At 43.7% G+C, this 22,994-nt stretch overlaps 1 protein-coding gene across 1 annotated transcript; it reads right to left on the reverse strand.

Moving 5' to 3' along the window:
- Positions 1 to 17,001: 17,001 nt before the first annotated feature.
- Positions 17,002 to 21,204, reverse strand: Spata19 (spermatogenesis associated 19). The gene is made up of 6 exons (XM_042674829.1): positions 21,127 to 21,204; positions 20,892 to 20,948; positions 20,394 to 20,486; positions 20,114 to 20,205; positions 17,327 to 17,404; positions 17,002 to 17,062 (listed from the first exon to the last, which is right to left on the reverse strand). Exons 1-6 carry the CDS (start codon positions 21,202 to 21,204, stop codon positions 17,002 to 17,004), a joined length of 459 nt encoding a protein of 152 aa, XP_042530763.1.
- Between the last annotated feature and the right edge of the window lie 1,790 nt (positions 21,205 to 22,994).

Here is a 22,994-nt window from a genome sequence, read left to right on the forward strand (position 1 = left end):
TATTGGGTAGTTGTTTCTTTGAGGATTTGTTGTTGGGGGATTTAATTTTTTGAGTTCCAAGTATATTTTAGATATGAGACCCTTGTCTGTTGTATGGCTAGTAAAGATCTTCTCCCAATCTGTGGGCTTTCTATTGATCTTGCTAGCTATGTCCTTTGCCATGCAGAAGCTCTGCAATTTCATGCAATCCCATTAGTCCAAACTTTCTTTGATTTGTTGTGTTTCCGAGTCTCTATTAAGAAAATTTCGGCCTGAGCCAAGGAGACCTAGGGTTTCTCCTATTCCATCCTGTAATGTTTTCAGAGTGTCTGCTTTGACTCCAAGGTCTTTGATCCATTTGGAGTTGATTCTGGTGCAGGGTGATATATAAGGATCGGTTTCCCTTATTTGCAATATCTAGTATATGTATGTGTCAAGCAGAAAAGATCAGATAATGTGATGTTAGGAAAATGAACCCTTAGATATATATTTAATTTTTTTTCTTTCATGCATTTGTTTCTAATGCATTTATAAGATTATTTCCTTGTTGCTTTGTATGTCCCTCCCCCACAGTATAACCCCCGCTTTCACTATATTTGATGTCGGTATAATTTGTGGAAGAGATGGGGAAAAACAAGTCGTTTAAGGATACAGGTGGACCCGATGCAACTATGAGATGTACAAGTTGTCATGTCAAAAATGAACTTTACAACTTTGGTGGGGGGGGGGGGGGAGGATGGGGTGGGGGGGGAGGGGGGAGGCTGGGAAGGGATGTGAAGGGGAAACAAAGGAGGAGGCTGCAATGCTTGATAAGAAATGTACGCATTATCTTACCCATGTAATTGTAACCCCTCTGTACAGTATGCTCACAAAAAATAAAAAATAAATAAAATAAAATAAAAAGCTTCCAGGATGTCCACGTGGATGTTCTCCAATCCCAGCGGACCCCTCCTCCCCCCTCCCGTCCCCAGCCCTTCCAGAACTCTACGTAACCCCCCTCCTCCAGCAAAGTCAATCCAGCTTCTCCACACACAGATAATCTCCCTAGCACCACGCCCCATCTACACTCTTGTGTGTTGCCCCCATAGTATCCTCTGGCTGGTTTGCCTGGAAGTCCCTTCTTGGAGCTCTCTCTGAGCTCCCTGGGAGATGACAGAATCCTTACCTGGGTGTGCAATGCTTCTAACCCAGGGTGGAATGAAAATGCACAATGTGTCTTATTTGAACGGGTCTCCCCGATGCCGTCTCATGTGTGTGAATGCTAACTGTATCTTTAAGCTAAGACATCAAGGACATTGATCAGTTTGGGCCTCCCAAATAATGCCAAATCTATTCCAGGCCTTGTTCAAGAGTCCACTCAAAGGAAAGCAGAGATTTTTTTGGTGGGGAAATAGTGACATCTAGTGGTAGAAGGTAAACCAGCCATTCCGGCTGCAAAGGGAAGGCCACCTTCTGCAAAGCTGCTTGCTGCTTGCTACCTAGTATTCTCTCTCCTGCCTAGATAGGCCGTGGCCCTTCCCTGGGACCGAGTTATAAATATGCTCTCCAAGAACAAGCCACAAAAATGACAAAGATGACGATCATAGTCACGAAAATAAAGTACTATCTCAGCAAGGTAAATTTTACTTCTGCAGAAGGGTGTGCCATTAGCCAAAAATCTGGCAAGAAAGCATACAGGAGCAGCCCATTTGTCCCTAACATAGCAAGTCCCGCCCCTCTGCTGAGATTGGCTGAGCTCAGGTTCACAATATGCTCAAGATGGCTAGTTTGAATAGGGTAGAAAGTATCTACATAAAATGACTTGGAAATAAGATTCACAGTACACAGTAATCTCAAAATATGCGATTTCTTGAACTACCTGAGGTGTGTCTTAAATGCATCTTGGAAATAAACCAGTTTAAGGAAAAATCTTACTTTTCAAAAGACCTTTCTTGATCCCAAAAAGCGTTCCCCCTTTCCTTAACAAGAGCCAAACCACAGGCCAAAGCTTGAACTTGTGAGCAATATGCTTTGATAGAAAAAGATGGCTTTGCTCCCAATAGGCAGCACTCCTGCCTGCCAGCCGCACACACGGGAGCCCAGGGCCCAAGGTGCATCTCACCTTGAAGCTCAACTCTTCATCTAACATCGCTAGGACCTCCTTCAGGAACCCAGTCTGAACTGACCTCCCCACCTCAACCCCTTCCCCTTAGCTGACAGGATGCCATATTTACCCCAGCCACACAACTTGGGGACCCTTCTCTACCCTCTCCATGGGACATGTACTGCCAAGCCTACCTCAAACTCACTTCTCCTCATCCCCCCACCTCTGGCCCGGGGACGCCCAGGCCTCCTGCAACCACTACTTGTACGCCCTCTTCAAGTGCCAAATGACTCTCTGTTCACTAGCAAGGAGGTTTATTTTGGCTTTGGCCTCAGAGACAGAACTGGAGCACGGCTTGTGAGCTGGCTCAGGGCCTAAATAGGCTCAAGTCAGGGGACAGGGTTACAGGGAGCTTGAGAGTTCAGGACCCAAGACTGACAGGTCCAGCAATCTACTGTCCAAGTCCCCACCCCAGCCTCTAGGAATTCAGGCACGCCCATCACCTGGAGGCGGGACTTCCCTGCCTGCTCCATGAAATGGTGCCAATCACCCACCACCTGGTCAAGATGGCACCAGCCAGATCTGGTCTCTTCACTCCCAATCTCAGCCTCCCAAATACTCTTCTTTTCTTCATGCAATCTATGCCTCTTTTTATTCACAGCAGCTTTTTTTAAATCTATGTATTAGTAACACATAAAATAATGGGGTATTTTACACTAGATAAAGTCTTTGGTTTTTGTTTTTTGTGTTTTTTTTTCTCTAACACATCTTTTCCTCCTATGAGGGTAGTTGTACAATGTAGGGAGTTTCATTGATATTTCCATACTCATGCAGAATGTACTTTGATCATAGCTAGACACTGGTGGCTCATGCCTGTAATCCTAGCTACTCAGGAGGCTGAGATCTGAAGATCACAGCTCAAAGGCAGCCCAGGCAGAGAAGTACCAGAGACTCTTATCTTCAGTGAACCAGCAAAAAGCCAGAAGTGGTGGTGTGCCTCAAATGGTAGAGCACCAGCCCTGAGCAAGTGAAGAAGCCAGGTGAGAGTATCAGTTTCTGAGTACAAACCTTAGTACTAGCACACACACAAAAAACAAAAGCCAGAATGCACGTTAATCACATTTACCCCCTCTATTATCATCTCTGACTCCCTTAGTCCCCATTTTTATCTTGCAAGTTTTCAATGGAATTCATCATAACTTCCATAGTGCACACAATGTGTTTCAGATATACAGATCGCAGCCTCCTGAGTAGCTAGGATTACAGGCATGAGCCACTGGCACCCAGCTTATATTTTCTTGCTGAATGTCCTTCTGACTGAAATGAGATAGTATCTAAAGTGGTTTTGATTTGCATTTCCTTTATGGCTAAGGATGTTGAACACTTCATGTATTTATCAGCCATCAGTAATCCTTTTGAGAACTGTCTGTTCACTTGCCCATTTATTACCTGTGGTTTGTTCTTTTAACATTTAATTTTTTGAGCTCTTCATACACTCTGGATATTAATCTTCATCCAATGAATAACTTGCAAAGGCTCTCTCCCATTCTGTGGGTTGCCTCTTCATTCTGGCAATTATTTCCTTTGTTATGCAGAAGCCTCCTAAGTTGACTCAAACCCATTGGTTAATTCTTGCACTCAGTTTCTGAGTTGTTAGATCCTGTTCAGGAAATTCTTACCTGAGCCTGCATCTTCAAGTACATCTTCTCCCTGCTTTCCTACAGTAGTTTCAGAGTCCCTCTGAACTTCCTGTTCCTCATCCAGAAACAGAGGTGACAATTTAAAAATAAAATTTTCTATCCAGGTACCAGTGGCTCATGCCTGTAATCCTCGCAACTCAGGAGGGCTAAGATCTGAGATCATGGTAGAAGCCAACCCGGGCAAAAAAAATCCATGTGAGACTCTCATTTCCAATTAATCACTCAAAAATTGGAAATGGTGCTGTGGCACAAGTGGTAGAGAATTAGCCTTGAGCACAAAGAGCCTCAGGAACAGTGCCCAGGCCCTGAGTTCAAGCCCCACAGCCAAAAAATAAGTAAATATATAAATGTTTCCTTTTCTGATGAAGTAAAGTTTCCATAATATCTAGTAGTCCTTCTTGAATGATGAAAATTCTGACTCATAGGGTTGTCTTATTAAATTCAGCTCCCCAGTCAAAGTAAAGTTGCATTGTTGTGAGGTAAGCCACCAGGAAGACCACACAGAGTACAGCGAATAGAAAGCCTTTATTAGCCGTCCAGTAGGTCAATGATTGCCCAAGTGCAGTACTGAGCCTGTTCTGAGGGCTGCTTTTAAGCAGAAAATGTACATTCTTGTTTGCTCCGGGGTGGTGGTGCTCAAGCCCCTAACAGTTCTTTCCTGCAGGTGCAAGCTAAGCAGGAAGTTACAGAAGCCAAACACAGCACTGAGCAAGGGCAGAATGACTGTGACTTAGGAGCATAAACGGGACAGGGGGTACATATATAGTTTTAAATGTCAAACCATAAGGAACTAGTCTCATGGATGGAGGTGCTTTTTGCTTCTAAAATGAAGTCATAAAAGGAAAGTGGAGTTACAGAAGCTAAGGGTAGACCCTAGGATTGATATGCACTATCATAGCATTGGGGATGGGCCTGGGCAGGACTTATTGACTGCGGCCTTCCCAGGGTCTAACCCAGGGCCCACATACAGTATACATGCTTGAAAAAGGACCAGAAGGCCAAGCTAGAGACCGCAGCCATCAAAGTGACTTTGGCCTCCTCAGTTTTGTACGACTTTCTGAGTCTAAAGGATGCTTGGATTAAGCATTTGGGTAGATTTAAAGTGCTAGGTAGAACCAAGGACACATACTAAGTGCTCAGTACATAGTAGTGTACACAGTAGCTGTGATAGAAGGTATCAGTAGTTAAGTGGAGCTTCCAGTTTCTAGTCTAACATGGAAAGAAACTTGAAAGTCATTAACTTTCCAGTGTGAAAACAAAAAACAACATTCTAAAAGCCAACAGTAGATCCATCAGAGAACTGAGTTTACAAGGACAAATTGCTGGCCTGGCAAATGGACAGACAGACAGATCAGGCCTGGGACAGGAACACTCAGCCCTGGGCTCAGAGCTGGATGGCTAAGCATGGACATGCTGGGCTATTGAAAGCACAAAAACCCTGTCATGGGGTGGGGGCGGGGGGGGGAGGGGGGGAACGACACTCCCCTTCTTTTTACCAATAGGAGTTTTACCAGGTCTTTACCATGAAGACCAAAGAAAACTCCCCCTTACACTTCTGAAAGGGGGAAGAGCAGCCATTTTTAATTATGTCCAGAGCCTTCTGTTCTTCGTCCTTCTGTTCTTTCACCCTTAAGAGAAACTGGGAGAAGTTCTGGGAAGATGGCGGAGGAGAAGCTGGAATCTGAACAAGCTCTTGCATAGAAAACAGTTTCAGAGTTCCAGTGAACAGCCCCAAGCCAGAGAATCACACCAAGTGTGCCATCACAGGACAGAGAGTTAGTCAAGAGAGGGGAAGCCAAGCAGACACATCTGAGCGCCTGCCAGCAGCTGCTGCTGCGGCAGCAGGGTCGCGGTAGCGACCACCGCCGCTGGGGCCATACCTGAGACACAGTCCTGGACGAAGGAGCCAGACGCTGCGGACGAGCGGATTCTACTCAACACCAGCAAGAACCGACAAGGAGCGGACAACTTCATCCTGCACTTTGCAGACCAGAGACTACCGGGATCCAAGACTCGGCGTGAGTAGAAGCCCGACTTCCTCACTCCTTCTCAGGGAGCAGAGGAGGGAAGGCCACCCCTCCCCCCCCCCAGCACCGGTGATCTTCATCTTGGATACTGACAAAGCTCGGAGGAGCGGCTAGCTCCAGCTCAGGCCTTGGAATAAAACGAGTCATTTAGCAGGTCACAAGAACTTAACGGCGAAGTGACCTCACAGACTCAGTTCCATCCAGGGAAAAGTCACCCAGCTCAGGCGCCAGCCATTGGAGTGGCTCTCCTCACCGGGTAACCAGAGCCAGAGGCTGCCCCTCCCTCTAGCAGCCTCCACAATCAATTGAAAAACAGAAACCCTGAGAATGGCTCCAGGCTGGGTGCTGTGAGTTTTTTTCACAAAATAGCCCCAGGGAAAAGCTACTGTTTGTTGAAAGGCCTCAACTCTACCCAGAACCTAGCCTCATCACTGCATCCCCCTCTTTTGTGATTCTCAAAGCAGATCACCCTCCCAGTAAACTAACCTGGGAGAGGGATCTCAAAATCTTGGGTAAAGCAGAGCATTTTTCTGCCTGTTCCAACAAACTGACTTAAGAAACCAATCAAGCCACAGGACCTCAAGCTGACCAGAGACTCCAACCAGACTCTGGTTACAGACAAAAGGGAGATACAGGACTCTTCCCACCCCTCCCAAAAAAAAAAAAAATCAAAGAACTTTTTTTTTTCTTCTTCTTTTCTTTTTTTCTTTTTGTTTTTTTTTCTCGTTTTTTGTTACCTTATATATATAAAAAAAATTTTTTCCTTTTCTAAAACTTTTATTAATCTTTAATTTTTGCCTCTTCTGAAAAAATAATTGTTTTCCAGTAACTTTTTTTTTCTCATAATTTTTATTTTAGGAATAACGTGAATGTGTGTTTTCCTTTCTTTTCTTGTCTTCTTTCTCTTTGTCTTTCATTCTTAATTATCTTTTTGTTTTTTGTCTAGCTCTACTGAACTTCTGATCTTTTCTTCTCACTTTCCTATCCTTTCCACCTTTTCCTCTTTTGTTCTTCTTTATGTGACTTAACTCTTGTCCTGCACATCCTCAGATAAACCCGTAGTTAACTAGTAGACCCTATCCCCCATTGTGTACACACTTAATCCACAAACTTATTACTCAATTCAAAACCTCTGAGACTTAAATTCATTAATAGCAGTACTACCTCTTTATACCTATATAATATTTTAAGCATTTTTTTAAAGTTTTTCACATCTCTTCTATGTCCCTCCCTTTTTCTCAACATATTCACATTCCTCTCTAAATAGATGGTCTTTTAATCTCTATAATAACATTAATTTTTACGTTTCCATTTTTTTCTGGTCTCTTTTCATTCCCCTTTCCCTTTCTTCTTTTTCTCTCTCTCTCTACTTGCATCCTACCCAACCTATTTCCTGCATTGTGATTAGGACATAGTTAACTCTCCCTGTGCCTCCCCACACCAATCTATTCCTATTTTTTACCCACATCTCTCCCTAACCCTAATAATTTCTGGTTTTCCAAATTCTTCTCTGCGGTTCAAAGTCCTTTAACATATAGTTGTTTGATGTCGAATAGATGTATCTGTTGAACTAGATTGTATCTGTAGACTATTGACTGTACAAATGCAAACTTTGGTTGATGGTTGCTTTAAGATAGTGTTCTAGCACAAAACTGGTGCTATCTTCATCTCAAATGGGCAGAGTAAGCCGGAAAAACACAAGAAAAATGGCAAATTCGGGTATCTCAATTCCCAATATTGATAATCAGGGGTTAGAACAGATAATGAATAATCCAGAGGAGAGTTCCCAAATAGCTCTACAAACACTGCTGGCAAACATGATAAATGAGAAGTTTGACAACGTACAAAGGACTCTGTATGAGCGTGATAGGGAGAGAGAGGAGGCATCCCAGAAGTTTATACAGGAATATCATAAGCATGAGGAAGCTACTCAAAAACTGATACAGGATTTGTGTGAACAACTTGAGAATACTCAAAGAGAAAGGGAGGAATGGCGTGAGCAGGCTGAGAACACTCAAAGAGATCTACAGGAATCCCACGAACGGGAGGAAGCTAATCAAAGAGTAATACAGGAATTGAGAGACCAGGTAGAGAACACACAAAGATCACTAAAGGCATTCATGGAATCCATTAACAAAGAGCTGAAGGAAGTCAGGGAGACCACAAAGGGAATGCTGAATGGAACCCAACAGAAGGAATGGGAGCCCAAAGAAACCATAACCAATCAACTAAGTGATTTGAGGACAAACACTGAACACCAAATTAAGGAAGTAAAGAAATTCATACAAGACCTAAAACAGAGCTTCAACAAAGAACTTGAAGCCATCAAAGCTGACCAACTAGAAGGAAAAGAGATAAAAAACAAAGTAGAGAGTCTTGACAGCAGGTTAGACCATGCAGAAGATCGAATCTCAGGGATTGAAGACAGCCTAGATATTATAGAGAAAGAACATACAACCATCCAAGACAAGTCCAAGAAATATGATAGATCTATCCAACACCTGGAAGACACCATCAGAAGGCCTAATCTAAGGATAATGGGTGTAGAGGAGCACCTAGAAACAGAAGTTAATGGTCTAGGAAATTTGTTTAACAGGATCCTAGCAGAGAACTTCCCAAACATGCAAAAAGATAGGCCTGTCCAGATACAAGAAGCCTTTAGAACCCCAAATAGACCAGACCAGAATAGGACATCCCACCGCCACATTATAATCCACACAGGATCAACTCAGAACAAGGAAAAGATCCTTAAAGCTGTCAGAGAGAAAAGGGTAATCACTTATAAAGGGAAACCAATTAGAATCACCTCAGATTTCTCAGCAGAGACAATCAAAGCAAGAAGAGCCTGGAATGATGTATGCCATGCCCTAAAAACAAACAACTATCAACCAAGAATACTGTACCCAGCTAAACTCTCCTTCATAACTGAAGGCCAAATAAAAACCTTCCATAGCAAAGAAAAATTGAAACAATACATCTCCACCAAACCAGCCCTACAAAAGATTCTTAAAGATGTCCTACACATAGAAAACCAACAAGACCGCAATAAAGGCCAAGAAACTGCACACAAACTGAGAATCCAAGAACCATAGGAAGAACCCAGTTTTTGCAGCCCCCAAGAAGGTAGATAACATGGCAGGAACTCCCAAATACCTCTCAGTCCTATCTCTTAATGTTAACGGACTGAACTCTCCAATTAAGCGACATAGACTGTCTAGTTGGATTAAAAAACAAGACCCTTCTATCTGCTGCCTGCAGGAGTCACATCTTGCCCGTAAAAACAAACACATTTTCAATGTTAAAGGCTGGAACAAAATCTACCAAGCAAACGGACCGCATAAACAGGCGGGAGTTGCAATCCTAATATCAGATAAAATAGACTTCAAATTAAAATTCGTGAAAAGAGATAAAGAAGGTCGCTACATACTAATTAAAGGATCTCTCCTTCAGGAGGATATTACAATTCTAAATATCTATTCGCCAAACAATGGAGCACCCAAATTTATCAAAGAAACACTACTTTCCCTCAAATCCCATATAGATCCAAAGACATTAATTGTTGGGGATTTTAACACACCACTCTCCCCACTAGATAGATCAACTCGGCAAAAACTCAACAGAGAAACCGCAGATCTAAACAGCTGCATAGATCAACTAGACTTAACAGACATCTACCGAACATTTCACCCAGCAGCATCAGAATACACGTTTTTCTCAGCAGCACATGGAACGTTTTCTAAAATAGACCACATTTAGGCCACAAAGCAAACTTGCCTAAATTCAGAAACATTGAAGTTATACCTTGCATTCTCTCTGACCACAAGGGAATAAAATTAGAACTCAACACCAAAAGCCACCAAAGAAGTCCGGTATCACATGGAGGCTGAACAACACACTGCTGAATCATGAGTGGGTCATGGAAGAGATTAGAAAGGAAATTCAAATGTTCATGCTATTCAACAAAAATGAACACACAAAATACCAGCTCCTCTGGGACACAGAAAAGGCAGTACTCAGAGGCAAGTTTATAGCTCTGAGCTCCTACATCCACAAATTGGAGAGATCTGAAACTAACAATTTAATGACACATCTAAACCTCCTTGAAAAAGAGCAGCAAGATAAACCCCAATCCAGTAGACGGAAAGAAATAATCAAAATTAAATCAGAACTAAATGAATTAGAATCCAAAAAAACTATAGAAAGAATCAACAAAACAAAGAGTTGGTTCTTCGAAAAAATTAACAAAATTGACAGACCCTTAGCAAATCTTATCAGAAAAAGAAGAGAACACACCCAAATTAATAAACTCAGAGATGAGAATGGAAACATCACCACGGAAACAACCAAGATTCAGAACATTATAAGGGAATACTTCTCAAAACTTTATGCTAATAAGTTTGAGAACTTGACAGAAATGGACCTCTTCCTAGCAAATATTGACATGCCAAAACTAAACCAAGATGAGTTAAACTATTTAACAGGCCCATATCAAGCATTGAAATAGAAACAGCAATAAGAGACCTCCCAGCTAAGAAAAGTCCAGGACCAGATGGTTTTACAGCGGAATTTTACAAGGCCTTCAAAGCAGAGCTCACACCAATTCTCCTCCAACTCTTCAATGAAATTGAAAGAGAAAGCTCACTACCGAACACATTCTATGAAGCCATCATAACCTTCATCCCAAAACCAGGCAGGGACTCATCAAAGAAAAAGAACTATAGACCCATTTCTTTGATGAACATTGATGCAAAACTTCTCAACAAAATTTTGGCCAACCGACTTCAACAATTCATCCAAAAAATCATACACCACGATCAAACAGGATTCATTTCAGGGATGCAAAGCTGGTTCAATATACGCAAATCAATTAATATTATTCATCACATCAACAGGAGCAAGAATAAGAACCACATGGTTATCTCAATAGACGCAGAAAAAGCATTCGACAAGATCCAACACCCCTTCCTGATGAAGGTTTTGGAAAAATTAGGAATCCATGGAACGTTCCTCAATACAATAAAGGCTGTATATGACAAACCTACAGCCAGCATTATACTCAATGGTGAAAAACTAAAGCCATTTCCTCTTAACTCAGGAACAAGACAAGGATGCCCACTCTCTCCACTTCTCTTCAATCTAGTATTAGAATGCCTAGCTACAGCAATAAGACAAGATGCAGACATAAAGGGGATCCAAATAGGGAAAGAAGAAATAAAACTCTCCCTCTTTGCAGATGACATGATCTTGTATTTAAAGAATCCCATAGACTCCACTCCCAAATTACTCAAGCTGATTCAAAACTTCGGCAAAGTAGCAGGTTATAAAATTAACCCCCAAAAATCAATGGCTTTTCTGTATGCCAACAATGAGAAAAGTGTGGCTGAAATTAGGAAAGCAACTCCATTTGTAATAGCCCCACAAAAAATAAAATACCTAGGAATTAACTTAACTAAAGAAGTGAAGGACCTCTATGATGAAAACTTTAAAATCTTGATAAAGGAAATCAACACAGAACTTAAAAAATGGCAAAACCTCCCATGCTCCTGGATTGGAAAGATTAACATCGTGAAAATGGCAATACTTCCCAAGGCTATCTACAAATTCAACGCAATACCTATCAAAATTCCACCCTCATTCTTCAAGGAAATAGAAGAGGCAATCCAAAAATTCATATGGAACAATAAAAGACCCCGAATAGCAAAAACGGTCCTCAACGGAAAGAGCACTGCTGGAGGAATATCAGTACCAAATTTCAAACTCTACTATAAAGCCATAGTAATCAAAACAGCTTGGTATTGGCATAAGAACAGACCTCAGGACCAATGGAATAGAATTGAAAACCCAGAAATGAACCTACAGACCTATAGCCATCTAATCTTCGATAAGGGAGCTAAAACAATAGAATGGAAGACAGACAGCCTCTTCAGTAAATGGTGCTGGCAAAACTGGTTAACTACATGTAGAAAACTAAAGCTAGATCCTTATATATCACCCTGCACCAGAATCAACTCCAAATGGATCAAAGACCTTGAACTCAAAGCAGACACTCTGAAAACATTACAGGATGGAATAGGAGAAACCCTGGGTCTCCTTGGCTCAGGCCGAAATTTTCTGAATAGAGACCCGGAAACACAACAAATCAAAGAAAGGTTGGACAAATGGGATTGTATAAGGTTGCAGAGCTTCTGCAGGGCAAATGACATAGCTAGCAAGATCAATAGAAAGCCCACGGATTGGGAGAAGATCTTTACTAGCCATACAACGGACAAGGGTCTCATATCTAAAATATACTTGGAACTCAAAAAATTAAACCACCCAACAACAAATCCTCAAAGAAACAACTGCCCAATAAGTAAGTGGGTGAAAGACTTAAAGAGACGCTTCTCTGAAGAAGAAAGAAGGATGGCCAATAGACACATGAAGAAATGTTCAACATCCCTAGCCATAAAAGAAATGCAAATCAAAACAACATTAAGATATCACCTCACTCCAGTTAGAACAGCAAAAATCAAGAACTCTAACAACAACAGATGCTGGAGGGGATGTGGACAGAAAGGAACCTTACTTCATTGTTGGTGGGAATGTAAACTTGTTCAACCACTTTGGAAAGCAGTATGGAGGTTCCTCAAAAGACTCCACATAGAGCTCCCCAATGACCCAGCAATCCCACTTTTGGGCATTTACCCAAATGATCACAAACAAGGCCACACTAAAGCTACCAGCACAACTATGTTTATTGCAGCATTATTTACCATAGCTAAGATATGGAACCAACCCAGATGCCCCTCAGTAGATGAATGGATCAAGAAGATATGGTATATATACACAATGGAATTCTATGCCTCCATCAGAAAGAATGACATTGCCCCATTTGTTAGGAAACGGAAAGGCTTGGAAAAAATTATATTAAGTGAAGTAAGCCAGGCCCAAAGAAACATAGGTCCCATGGTTTCCCTTATTTGCAATATCTAGTATAGGTATGAGTCAAGCGGAAAAAGTCAGAGAATGTGATGTTAGGAAAACGAACCCTCAAATATGTATTTTTGTTTCTTTCATGCATGTGTTTCTAACGCATTTATAATATTATTTCTTTGTTGCTTTGTATGTCCCTCCCCCACAGTGTAACCCCCGCTTTCACTATATTTGATGTCAGTATAACATGTGGAGGAGACGGGGACAAACAAGTCGTTTAAGGATTCAGGTGGACCTGTTGCAACAATGAGAATTACAAAATGTCATGTCAAAACCAGCTTTACAATGTCGGTGGCGGAGGGGGGAGGGGGGGTATGATTGGGTGGGGGGGAGGGGGGAGGCTGGGAAGGGAGGTGAAGGGTAAACAAAGGAGGAGGCTGCAATGCTTGGTAAGAAATGTATGCATTTTCCTGCCCATGTAATTGTAACCCCTCTGTACAGTATGTTCTCAAATAAAATAAAATTAAATTAAAAATAAAAAAAAGGATTCAGGTGGACCTGTTGCAACAATGAGAAGTACAAAATGTCATGTCAAAACCAGCTTTACAATGTCGTTGGGGGGGGGGAGGGGGGGTATAATTGGGTGGGGGGGAGGGGGGAGGCTGGGAAGGGAGGTGAAGGGTAAACAAAGGAGGAGGCTGCAATGCTTGGTAAGAAATGTATGCATTATCCTGCCCATGTAATTGTAACCCCTCTGTACAGTATGTTCTCAAATAAAATTAAATAAAATTAAAAAAAAAAAAAAAAGAGAAACTGGGAGGGAAATATCCATCCCTCTAGACCGTCTCTTTCCTAAGGTTGGTAAGAGGGTGGAAAGCCCTTATGGAGGTCACGGCTTGGGTGACTCAGTGAATACAGAGACCTTGTCCCAAGGGTTGTGGAGCCCCTATGGGTAGTCTAATACCCATAGTCATATAGGGTCTCAGATCCCTGTTTAAGGAGTCTCTAGGGAAACCCAAATATCATAGGAGATTCAGAATCAAGGTGTCAGAGGGAATCCTAAGCACTGATAACTTCACTGCAAGCTCTAAAGTTCAGCCTAAGTTCTTAACATTTATCTGAGTTCCTATACCTGATACCTCAGATCTGCCTTTAGCAGAAGTTTTGCAAGTCATACCAAAAGGCAAAAAAGAAAAATGCAGCCTGGAGAAACAAAGAATCAGAATCAGACTTAAACACGAAGCTGTGCTGAAATGATTAGACTGGAAATTTATGATAGCCTGGCACCAGTGGCTCATACCCATGATTCTAGCTACTTGGGAGGCTGAGAATAAGGATCATGGTTTGAGGCCAACCTAGGTAGAAAAGTTCACGAGTCCCTTCCACCCCTTTCTGAACCCTTAGCTATGCAAAGTGTTTTACAGCTGTCATCTCAAGCTATGTGGGAGGCGGATGTTAGGAGGACAGCCAGGCCAGAAAAGTCTCCGAGACTCCACCTCCATAGAAGAGAAGCTGCATATGGTGGCACATGCCTGGGACCCCTATCTTTGTGGGCTCATCATGGGATCATAGGCTATCCTAAAAATAGCCAGCAGAAAACAGAGCTGGAGGCATGGCTCAACAGTTTCATGCCAGCCTAGCAAGAGCAAGACCCTGAATTCAAACACCAGCACTGCCAAGAAAATAACAGTAAATACAACTGTGATAAATATGCCAGTCGCACCCATGGGAAACGTGGAGAGCGGGCAACAGGCAGATGATATAAGCCAAGAGAGAGAAGCGTGAAGAAACACTCTAAAGGAAATAAAGCACATGTAAAGAATGTCTTAACAGTTAGCTGTACAAGGCTGAACAAAGGATCCTTGAGCTTCAGGAATCACCGATGGGTTGAGATTGCAACTGCATGGGAAGTAGAGCATGTGTTTAGCACGCATGAAGCCCTGGGCTCAATCTTCAACATCTTAAATAAACAAGAAACACTCACAAGAAAATACCCAAGCCATGAGAAAGGGAAGTAGTGGTACTATCCAAAAAGAAATGTACTTATTACCTGACTTCTATAACTGTGACCCTTCTGTACATCACCTTTACAATAACAATTTAATTTTTAAATAAAAAATAAGCAACAACATTAAAAGAGAAAATATCCAAACTGAAAAGCAAAGAGGAAAAAATAGAAATAGAACTTCCAAGAACTGTGTGCCAATTCCAAAAGATATAATACACGCATAATGAGAATACCAGAAGGAAAATACAAAATCTTATGACAAACACCAAACAACAGATCCAAGGCAACTCCGAAACACCAAGCAGGATAAATACCAAAAAGAAATCCATTCTGTCATATCTTATTCAAGCAGTAGCAAATCAAACACAAAGAAACAATCCTGGAGGAAAAAAAATCACTAGGTGTCTATAAAGGCACACAAATATCTATTACATCCAACTTCTGAGAAACCTTGCAAACAAGATTAACATGGAGCATGACACTTGTGGCTCACATCTCTAATCCTAGCTACTCAGAAGGCTAAGATCTGAGAATGCTATTCACAGTCAGCTGGCGCAGACAAATCTGAGCAGCTCCAACCAACTAGCAAAAAGCTGAAAGTGGAGGCTTGCATGACTCAGGTGGTAGAACACTACCTGGTGAATGGAAAAAGCCAAGCAAGAGTGAAAGGCCTGGATTTCAAGCCCCAGGAGACACACACACACACACACACACACACACACACACACACACACACACGCACACGCACACACATATGAATGCATACACACAAACGCAAAAAAAAATGAGGGAAATATTATTGAGGAAAAAGAAACTTGTTGACTTAGAATCCCATGTCCTGCAAAATTATCTCTTTACAGGTGACAAAGAAACAAGGATTTCTTCAAGCAATCCAAAACTAAAGGAGGCCAGGTGCCAGTGGCTCACAACTGTAATCTTAGCTACTCAGGAGGCTGAGACCTGAGAATCTCAGTTCAAAGTCAGTGCTGGCAGGAAAGTCCATGAAACTCTTACTCCAATTCACTACCAGAAAACCAGAAGTGGTTCTGTGGCTCAAAGTAGTAGAGCTCTAGTCTTAAGCAAAAGTGCTCAGCGATAGTACACAGCCCTACAACCAACAACAACAACAAAAAAAAAAAACTAAAGGAAACCATCACTGGTAGACCTGACCTGGAGGAGTTACTTGGAGGAGTTCTTCAGGGAGAAAGTTGTAAGCAAGAACACGAATCCACATGAAGGAAGATGCTGGAGAAGAATTAGCAGGGATAAAACAAGTACAAGAAATACCACAGCTATCCTCTGAGGAAGTCTTCCCTGCCCCAGCCACAGTAGTCCCCCACTCCCCTTTAAATGTTCTAGCAGCATCATCTCTCCCATTTTCAATACCCAAGACCAGAACAGTCTACTCCCCTGTAAGCTGACAACTGTGGATGCCCAGAGCCAGGCCTGGGATGCACTGAATGAGCAAATGAAGGAATGCATGAAGGACAGAGCACCTGCACCGCCTGTATGAGTTGTTAAATAGCGTGTCTCTTTATTAGCAGTTCAGCAAAACGAATCCAGTGTTGTCACAAGGAAGGGCTGAACCATTGAAGTGTCTGCCCAGGTCCAGTCAGCCTGCAGGTGGAGCGGCAGGTGGATGCTGTTCTGACACAGGCTGCTCCTTCACCCTGGAGGCCTTCAACCTGGGAACCAGAGAAAGGCCCGGTGCTATCATGGATGGAGAGGCCGCGCCGCACCACTCTAAGCCCCTGCCATTGACCTTCTTGCTCCTACAGACACATAAACAGCCCGTTTCAGCCACTGGCTTGGACTGAGCAAAAGCAAAGAGGTCATGTGACCCACAGTCACGTGCATCCTGATACGGGGTACATCTAAAAATCTACCCAGCCTCACTCCTGACTCTGGGCTCTTGGGAGGCACAGTAGGATTGAGTGCAGCAGCAACTCTGCTGGCAACTGTGGCCTATGCAGCAAAGCAGGCCCCGCACAGCCTGCCCACCGCAGCCTGCGGAGCACCAGGTCCTGGGCCACCAGGGCAATCATGGGGAATTGCTACTCAGAGATTCCAAACTGTGCCTGGCTGCAGATCCTTCCAGAACATGGAGAGAAGCACTACAGGTGCCCAAGGCAGCCCCTTCTCTTCCTCTCTCCCAGTGGCTCTGAATGCAAGCACCCCTCAGAAAGCACCACAGTTCAGCTTCACGCTCTCTATCCCAGCCTCCCTCTCCTCCTTGCTCAGGACAGCCATCTTCCCTGCCCAGTAACTCACCTGCTGGCTCTCTCACCTGTCTTAGCACTCTGAGAAGGAAGTTCTACAGCTGGAACGGGAGTCGTTCGTGATATGGGATATGCTGCAGGGGACAGAAGAGGTGGAGGGCAAGCTGCCTCTGATGGGCAGAGCACCAACCAGATGTCACACCCAGACCCGAGACCCCAGACCACAGCACAAGGACAGTCTAGGAAGGGTCTTAGGAAGATGCTCACCACCTGCAGCCCTTCAGGGCCCTGTCTGGAGGCAGGGAGAGCATGACTAGTTTGGACAGGCACCTCAGCGGTCACCTCCACCCGCATGCCCCCAGCAAGGAACAGAAAGCTTCTTGTCTCCAGCAGCTTACCTTCGCCTCACTTGGTTTATTCGGTCTTGCATGACGTCATCCATCATTTCACTTGGCACTTGGAAGATGCGGGTGTGGCTGCAAAATGCCATTCAAACAGGGGAGAACATGAAAGGGGTGATATTGATTCATTGTACTTATACACTGATTGGTTGAATGGTTTTAAAAAAAGAACAGGGTTCTGAGTTTTGTGGGGGAGGGAAGATGTGCTCATGAATGTAAGTCAGTGCCCAGAGAGGAAGATAAAGCCAAGAGGGCAAGACTGTTGGGCATGTCAGAGAAGACACACACAGAGAACAAAAACCTTTGTTTCCCACTCTCCCTGTACAGAGTGTGCCCCCCCCCAAGACACCCAAAGTGAGCAAAGAGACAAAGAAGATGGGTAATGGGTCTCTTGGAGACTGCTTCCTTTCTAAATACCACTCTAGCTTCACTCTCAGCTCTTAGAATCAATACCATACCATACTCACTATGGTTTCAAGAAGCTTCTGGAAAATTCTTTCACAAGGTTATCTCCTGGGCCTGGCTGTTATTTGTGTCTTATTTATTTATTGTCCCATGTCTGAGCCACTCTGTGTCCTTTCCAATTTCATGTCCTACTCATCTCGTCCCTTCCCAGGAGCCCTGTAATCTGTCTACTCCTGTATCTGTGGAAATTGCCCTACTTGGACAACACCCTGTTCTCCATGTATTGAGGGGGGTGGGGTTGTTTTTGTTTAGTCTTTGTCAGTCATGGGGCTTGAATTCAGGGCCTGAGCTGAATTCAAGCTGTCCCTGAGCTTTTGTGCTCAAAGCTAGCACTCTACCACTTTGAGCCACAGCGTCGCGTCCAGTTTTCTGATGGTTAATTGGAGATAAGAATCTCACAGACTTTCTGTGGGCTGGCTTTGAACCAGGATCCTCAGATCTCAGCCTTCTCAGTCTCTAGGATTGCAGGCGTGAGCCACCAGGGCCCAGCATAGTGGGGCTTGTGGGACATGCCCAAGGACAGGAAAGGTGGGATTGTGAATATGAGTGAGTGCCCAGAGAGAGGAAGATAAAGCCAGAAGGGAAGAATTATTCCCCAGCCGAGAAGGGCTAGGCAACTCCAACAAGACGGAACCCCAGCATGGGCCTCAGAGGCACCCAGAATGGCCTGGTTCCCCAGGCTCTCCTGCTATCTCCAGTAGCGGCCAGGTAGGAGCTGGTGTGGCACATGGCTCTCTAGGAACTTTAATTGGGGATACCAGGTAGCAGTGTCCAGGATTTGTATGATCTGTCTCTCCACCCTGAGCTTCTCTAATGCAAACTTTCACACACCTTTCTCATCTGGCTAACTTTAGCTTTTTGCAACTGGGGGTTATATTATGCCCTTTTCTTTCTTCTGGGGAACTAGCAAATACCAGATTTCTTTATGTCCGCTGAAGGAGTGAATGACCAGAGCTGTAACACATAGAGACTCTATGACCTGACTGCTTACTGGCTAAAACTAAGAGGACACTCAAATCAGCGGGTCATGGGGAAAACAGGTAGCTTGTTGGTTTAAGATCTCCATAGAAAACGCAGAAGAGAAATACTATATAGTCAGTAGAAAACTGACTAACCCCTGTCTGCCTATTTCAAAACCTTAAACCTCAGACAAAGTTTAAATAACATTGGAAGATGCCAATGCATTATTTACCGTTCTATGATGTACCTCCCCCAGGTAACCATCAACACTAAGGATGTAAAGTTTCTCATCCAAAATCCTCCTTTCCAGAGGAGGTCTAGAATTCCACCATTAGTGATCTTTCCTCTATGGCACCACTGGAAAACCCATCAATACCCAGTGTCCCAAGGCAAAAATGCACATTGTGCCAGGTACTGGTGCCTCATATCTATGATCCTAGCTATTCAGGCTGAGTTAATGGGTTCTGAGAATCATGGTTCAAAGCTGGTGAGGGCAGGAAAGTCTATAAGACTCTTATCTCCCATTAACCAGCAAAAACGCCAGCCAGCTAAGTGGAGGCATGGCTCAAGGAGTAGAGAGCCAGCCTTGAGTGAAAAAGCTAAGGAAAAGCTTGAGGCCCAGCACCAGTGAGCATGGCTGTGGATGTGAACACACATATACACACACACCCTTTGAGAAATGTAGCTTCCTTGAGTAAAGAGAATAAAACAGACAGAAGACGAAATGACAAGAAACAGAAGATCTGAGAGATAGTGTTTCCTTTAGCTTCTAAGGGGGCAGTTTATGCCCACAGCCCTCTCCTAGGAAGGGATGTGGTGGTGATGTAGTCCAAAACTCTGGATGGACCTGGGTACCAGAAGGGGAACCCCAAGAGTAGGCAGGCCAGGTTTGTGAAGCCAGAGCAACTCCCTGCCACCAGAGGCTGGAGAAGAGCGGCACTGTGGTGAGTTCAAAGCAGATAAGCACCACCATCCCGTGGCGTCACTGAATTGTAGCCTCAGGTTTTAGAAGACTTCCACACACCTCCACTGCAGAGGAGGGACTTAGCTTTTGCATTTGAAGGGCTTCTTTTAGCTCTTCAAAGTGCTAATTGTTTCTGAACAATTCAAGGGCAACAATGATAGAAATCTGACATGGACTCAAAAACTTAAGAAATGGAGAATAAACCCAGTTCCCCAACCCCTACTCCCCTCCATACAAGTCATTAAAAATATAATAATGAGGAAAAAAACCTGTTCCCTTAAGACCTGAGATTTTTCAGTGAAAGAAGAGACGACAGTAGCGGGCTTAGGAGGCAGGGAGAAACACACCCTCATCCTAGCCCTCAGATGATGCTCAGGGCCAACAGGACACTATACCTCCATCTTATGAACTGGATTCTTGTTCTCTCCTCCAGGAACTCTTGGTTTGAGTTTGATTCCAAATCACACTTGGAGAGAGGGTACTTCACCTAAGAATTTAGGAGAAGGGCTACATGGTTACTGGCCAGTATGGACCCCATAGCTGAGGTGGGCAGGACCCTTATACAGCATGCTTCAACTTACCCAACATGCTTCCTTTTACCCAGTATGCTCCCCCTTACCAACACGCGGCCCCCTCTCCCCGTCCCTAAGGGAACTGCCTCCAACTCTCAGTTACCACATCTCTGGTCACATGTACGTCCTGGCCACGAGAGGGGTAGGAGCTGATGGACAACTTCTCCCTGATGCATTGGGAAGCCTCTTCTTCTGTCTGCAAGACGAGTAATTTTCCTCTGAAAGTGTCGCTCAGCATCTGACCTCAAATCGTCACCTCTTCCCTTCCCCTCTTTGTAGGGAGTACGCAAGCGCTCTCTTCAACTCACTCTTCCTGCACTCCACTCCTGGATGGCAACCTTTCCAAAGAACTCCTGAGCTGCCCTGGAGCTGAAACCCTCCCTCCTACCCCCACCATGAGGCTTGACCAGCAGGGCTGATTCATAGGGATGCTGATGCCTCTCTTATCAGGATAAGATCCCAGCATCCTCTTGGACTTGTGGGTGAGTTAGAATCAACTCTACACAGGATGCTTTTGAATTTCCCAGATGTATGGAGAGGAGACTCTCGATCCCTGCCCTCACTGAGCTCTCTCGAAATTTGGACACCACATCATACTCACTTTCTTCAACCAATGTTGTACAACAGATACAGCTTCACTTTCTACAACGTCAACATCCTGGAACAAATGGGTAAATTGATGATCTCAAAAAACAAAAACTAGGAACCCAGCCCTCCCACCCACTCTTATCTAGATTAATATGTGGTGAGATGGTTCTGAAGTACTTACTACAGCACAAAACAGAGAGCAAATGGAAGGGATACCATTTGACACAGTCGCCAATAGTGACACTCACCAAACTCATCTTTGGTGGGAAGGGGAATCCTGCAGCTTTCCGGGAGAGGATGTACACAATCCATGTTGTAATGATCATCTTTGGACTTATACCAGGCCTCCCTCTTGACTCCCTCCTTCCATTGAAACTGCCTGAGAACTTCTGTGGGACCAGGAAGTCATCCAAGGGAGGTGCCCTCCTGATTGGTTGGTCATTGATGATGTGACAATGAGCTCCCTTAAACTTCCGGGGTCAGCATGGAGATAGAAAAGAGGGGTCCCAAGATGTCTGCCTCAGTGATAGTCATAGCTCAGATATTAAGCTATAACCAGTAAAATCCTAAGTAAGGCAAAAAGGGTAGCTAGACATAGTCGCACACACTTACAATCCCAACACTAGGGAAGCTAAGAAAAGAGAATCACACTTCAAGGCCAATTAGGGTTACACTGCAAGTTCCAGGCTAGCCTTGGTTACATTGTGAGACCCTGTCTCATAAAACAAAGAACAGCAAAAGATGTAGGGTTAGCTGAAGTAAAGCACACCTGTAAATCCAGCTACTGAGATGGGAAAACTTCAGGAGTCTAAGAAACAAACTAAAAGCTAAAGACCTGAAGTATGACTCAAGTGGTAGAATGTTCAGTAAGTAAGAGGTCTAGAGTTCAATCCTCAGTCAAGAATGGGTTTTTAAGCCAGGTGCCAGTGGCTCACGCCTATAATCCTAGCTATTCAGGAGACTGAGATCTGAGGATCAAGGTTCAAAGCCAGCCCGGGCAGGAAAGTCTGTGAAACTCTTATCTCCAATAAACTACCAGAAAACTGGAAGTGGCACTGTAGCTCAAGTGGTAGAGCTCTAGCCTTGATCTGAAGAACTGAGGGACAGGGTTCAGGCCTAGAGTTCAAGCCCCACAACCAACAACAACAACAACAAGAGAATGGGTTTTTATGTTTGATTATCTTTAAAATCATTGTACAAAGTTTCTGTTTAATAAAGTATTTTATGAATATAATGCATCTTGATCAGAGTCATCCTTTTAATATCTTTGGTTAGGCTGTTTCTCTGTTTTGTAAACTTTCTCTTTTTTTTCCTTCTTCTTTGGTGTCAGTAATGGGGTTTGAACTCTCATTTGGCTTTCCCACTCAAGACTACTTTACTACTTGAGCCACAGTTCTACTCCAGCATTTTGCTGGTTAGTGATAAAGAGTCTCACAGACTTTGCTGCCAGGACTTGCTTCAAACCTCAATCTTTAGATCTCAGGCCCCTGAGTAGCCAGGATTACAAGTGTGAACCACCAGGCCCAACTTGTGAAACCTATTGATCACTGTCTCTTGAACCGTGGTGTAAGTTTTGCTTGAGCTCCCAGTTTTCATATGTGTATTCTAGTTGGCCCATTTCCCACCATATTTCTCTCTCTGCCTCATCACCTTCCATGGAGCTTCCTTCACAAGTACTCCCAAAAACAGAGAGGGCAAAGCGGGGAAAACCCCAGATCATAACTGGGTATGGATTTTACAAATCCAAAGAGTAAATTTGTAACAAAAATGATCTGAGGGCTGGGAAGGTGGCTCAGTGGTAGAGCGCTTGCCTTGCATGCTCGAGGCCCTGGGTTCGATTCCTCAGCACCACATAAGCAAAAAGAAAAAAGCCGGAAGTGTTGCTGTGGCTCAAGTGGTAGAGCGCTAGCCTTGAGCCGAAGAGCTGAGGGACAGCGCCCAGGCCCAGAGTTCAGGCTCAACGACCGGACCCAAAAAAAAAAAAAAAAAAATGATCTGAGTCTTTGGTCGTTGTTGCTTTGTTTGCTGAGGGAAAGGAGACCTAAGTGGCTACATGAAGAAACTTGGGGACAAAAATAAAGGCATTCTTATAGCACTGGAAAGAATAAGAATAAGA

The sequence above is a fragment of the Dipodomys spectabilis genome, unplaced genomic scaffold (assembly GCF_019054845.1).
Source record: "Dipodomys spectabilis isolate Male_0828 unplaced genomic scaffold, ASM1905484v1 ptg000023l, whole genome shotgun sequence".
Classification (NCBI taxonomy): Eukaryota; Metazoa; Chordata; class Mammalia; order Rodentia; family Heteromyidae; genus Dipodomys; species Dipodomys spectabilis.

Coding starts and splice junctions, on each gene's coding strand:
- Spata19 (XM_042674829.1), bottom strand. CDS start 21,204: ATGATCATTACAACATGGATTGTGTACATCCTCTCCCGGAAAGCTGCA. Junction 20,949..21,126: donor TCCCACCAAAGATGAGTTTG/GTGAGTGTCACT, acceptor CATTTGTTCCAG/GATGTTGACGTTGTAGAAAG. Junction 17,405..20,113: donor ATCCAGTTCATAAGATGGAG/GTATAGTGTCCT, acceptor GGCATTTTGCAG/CCACACCCGCATCTTCCAAG.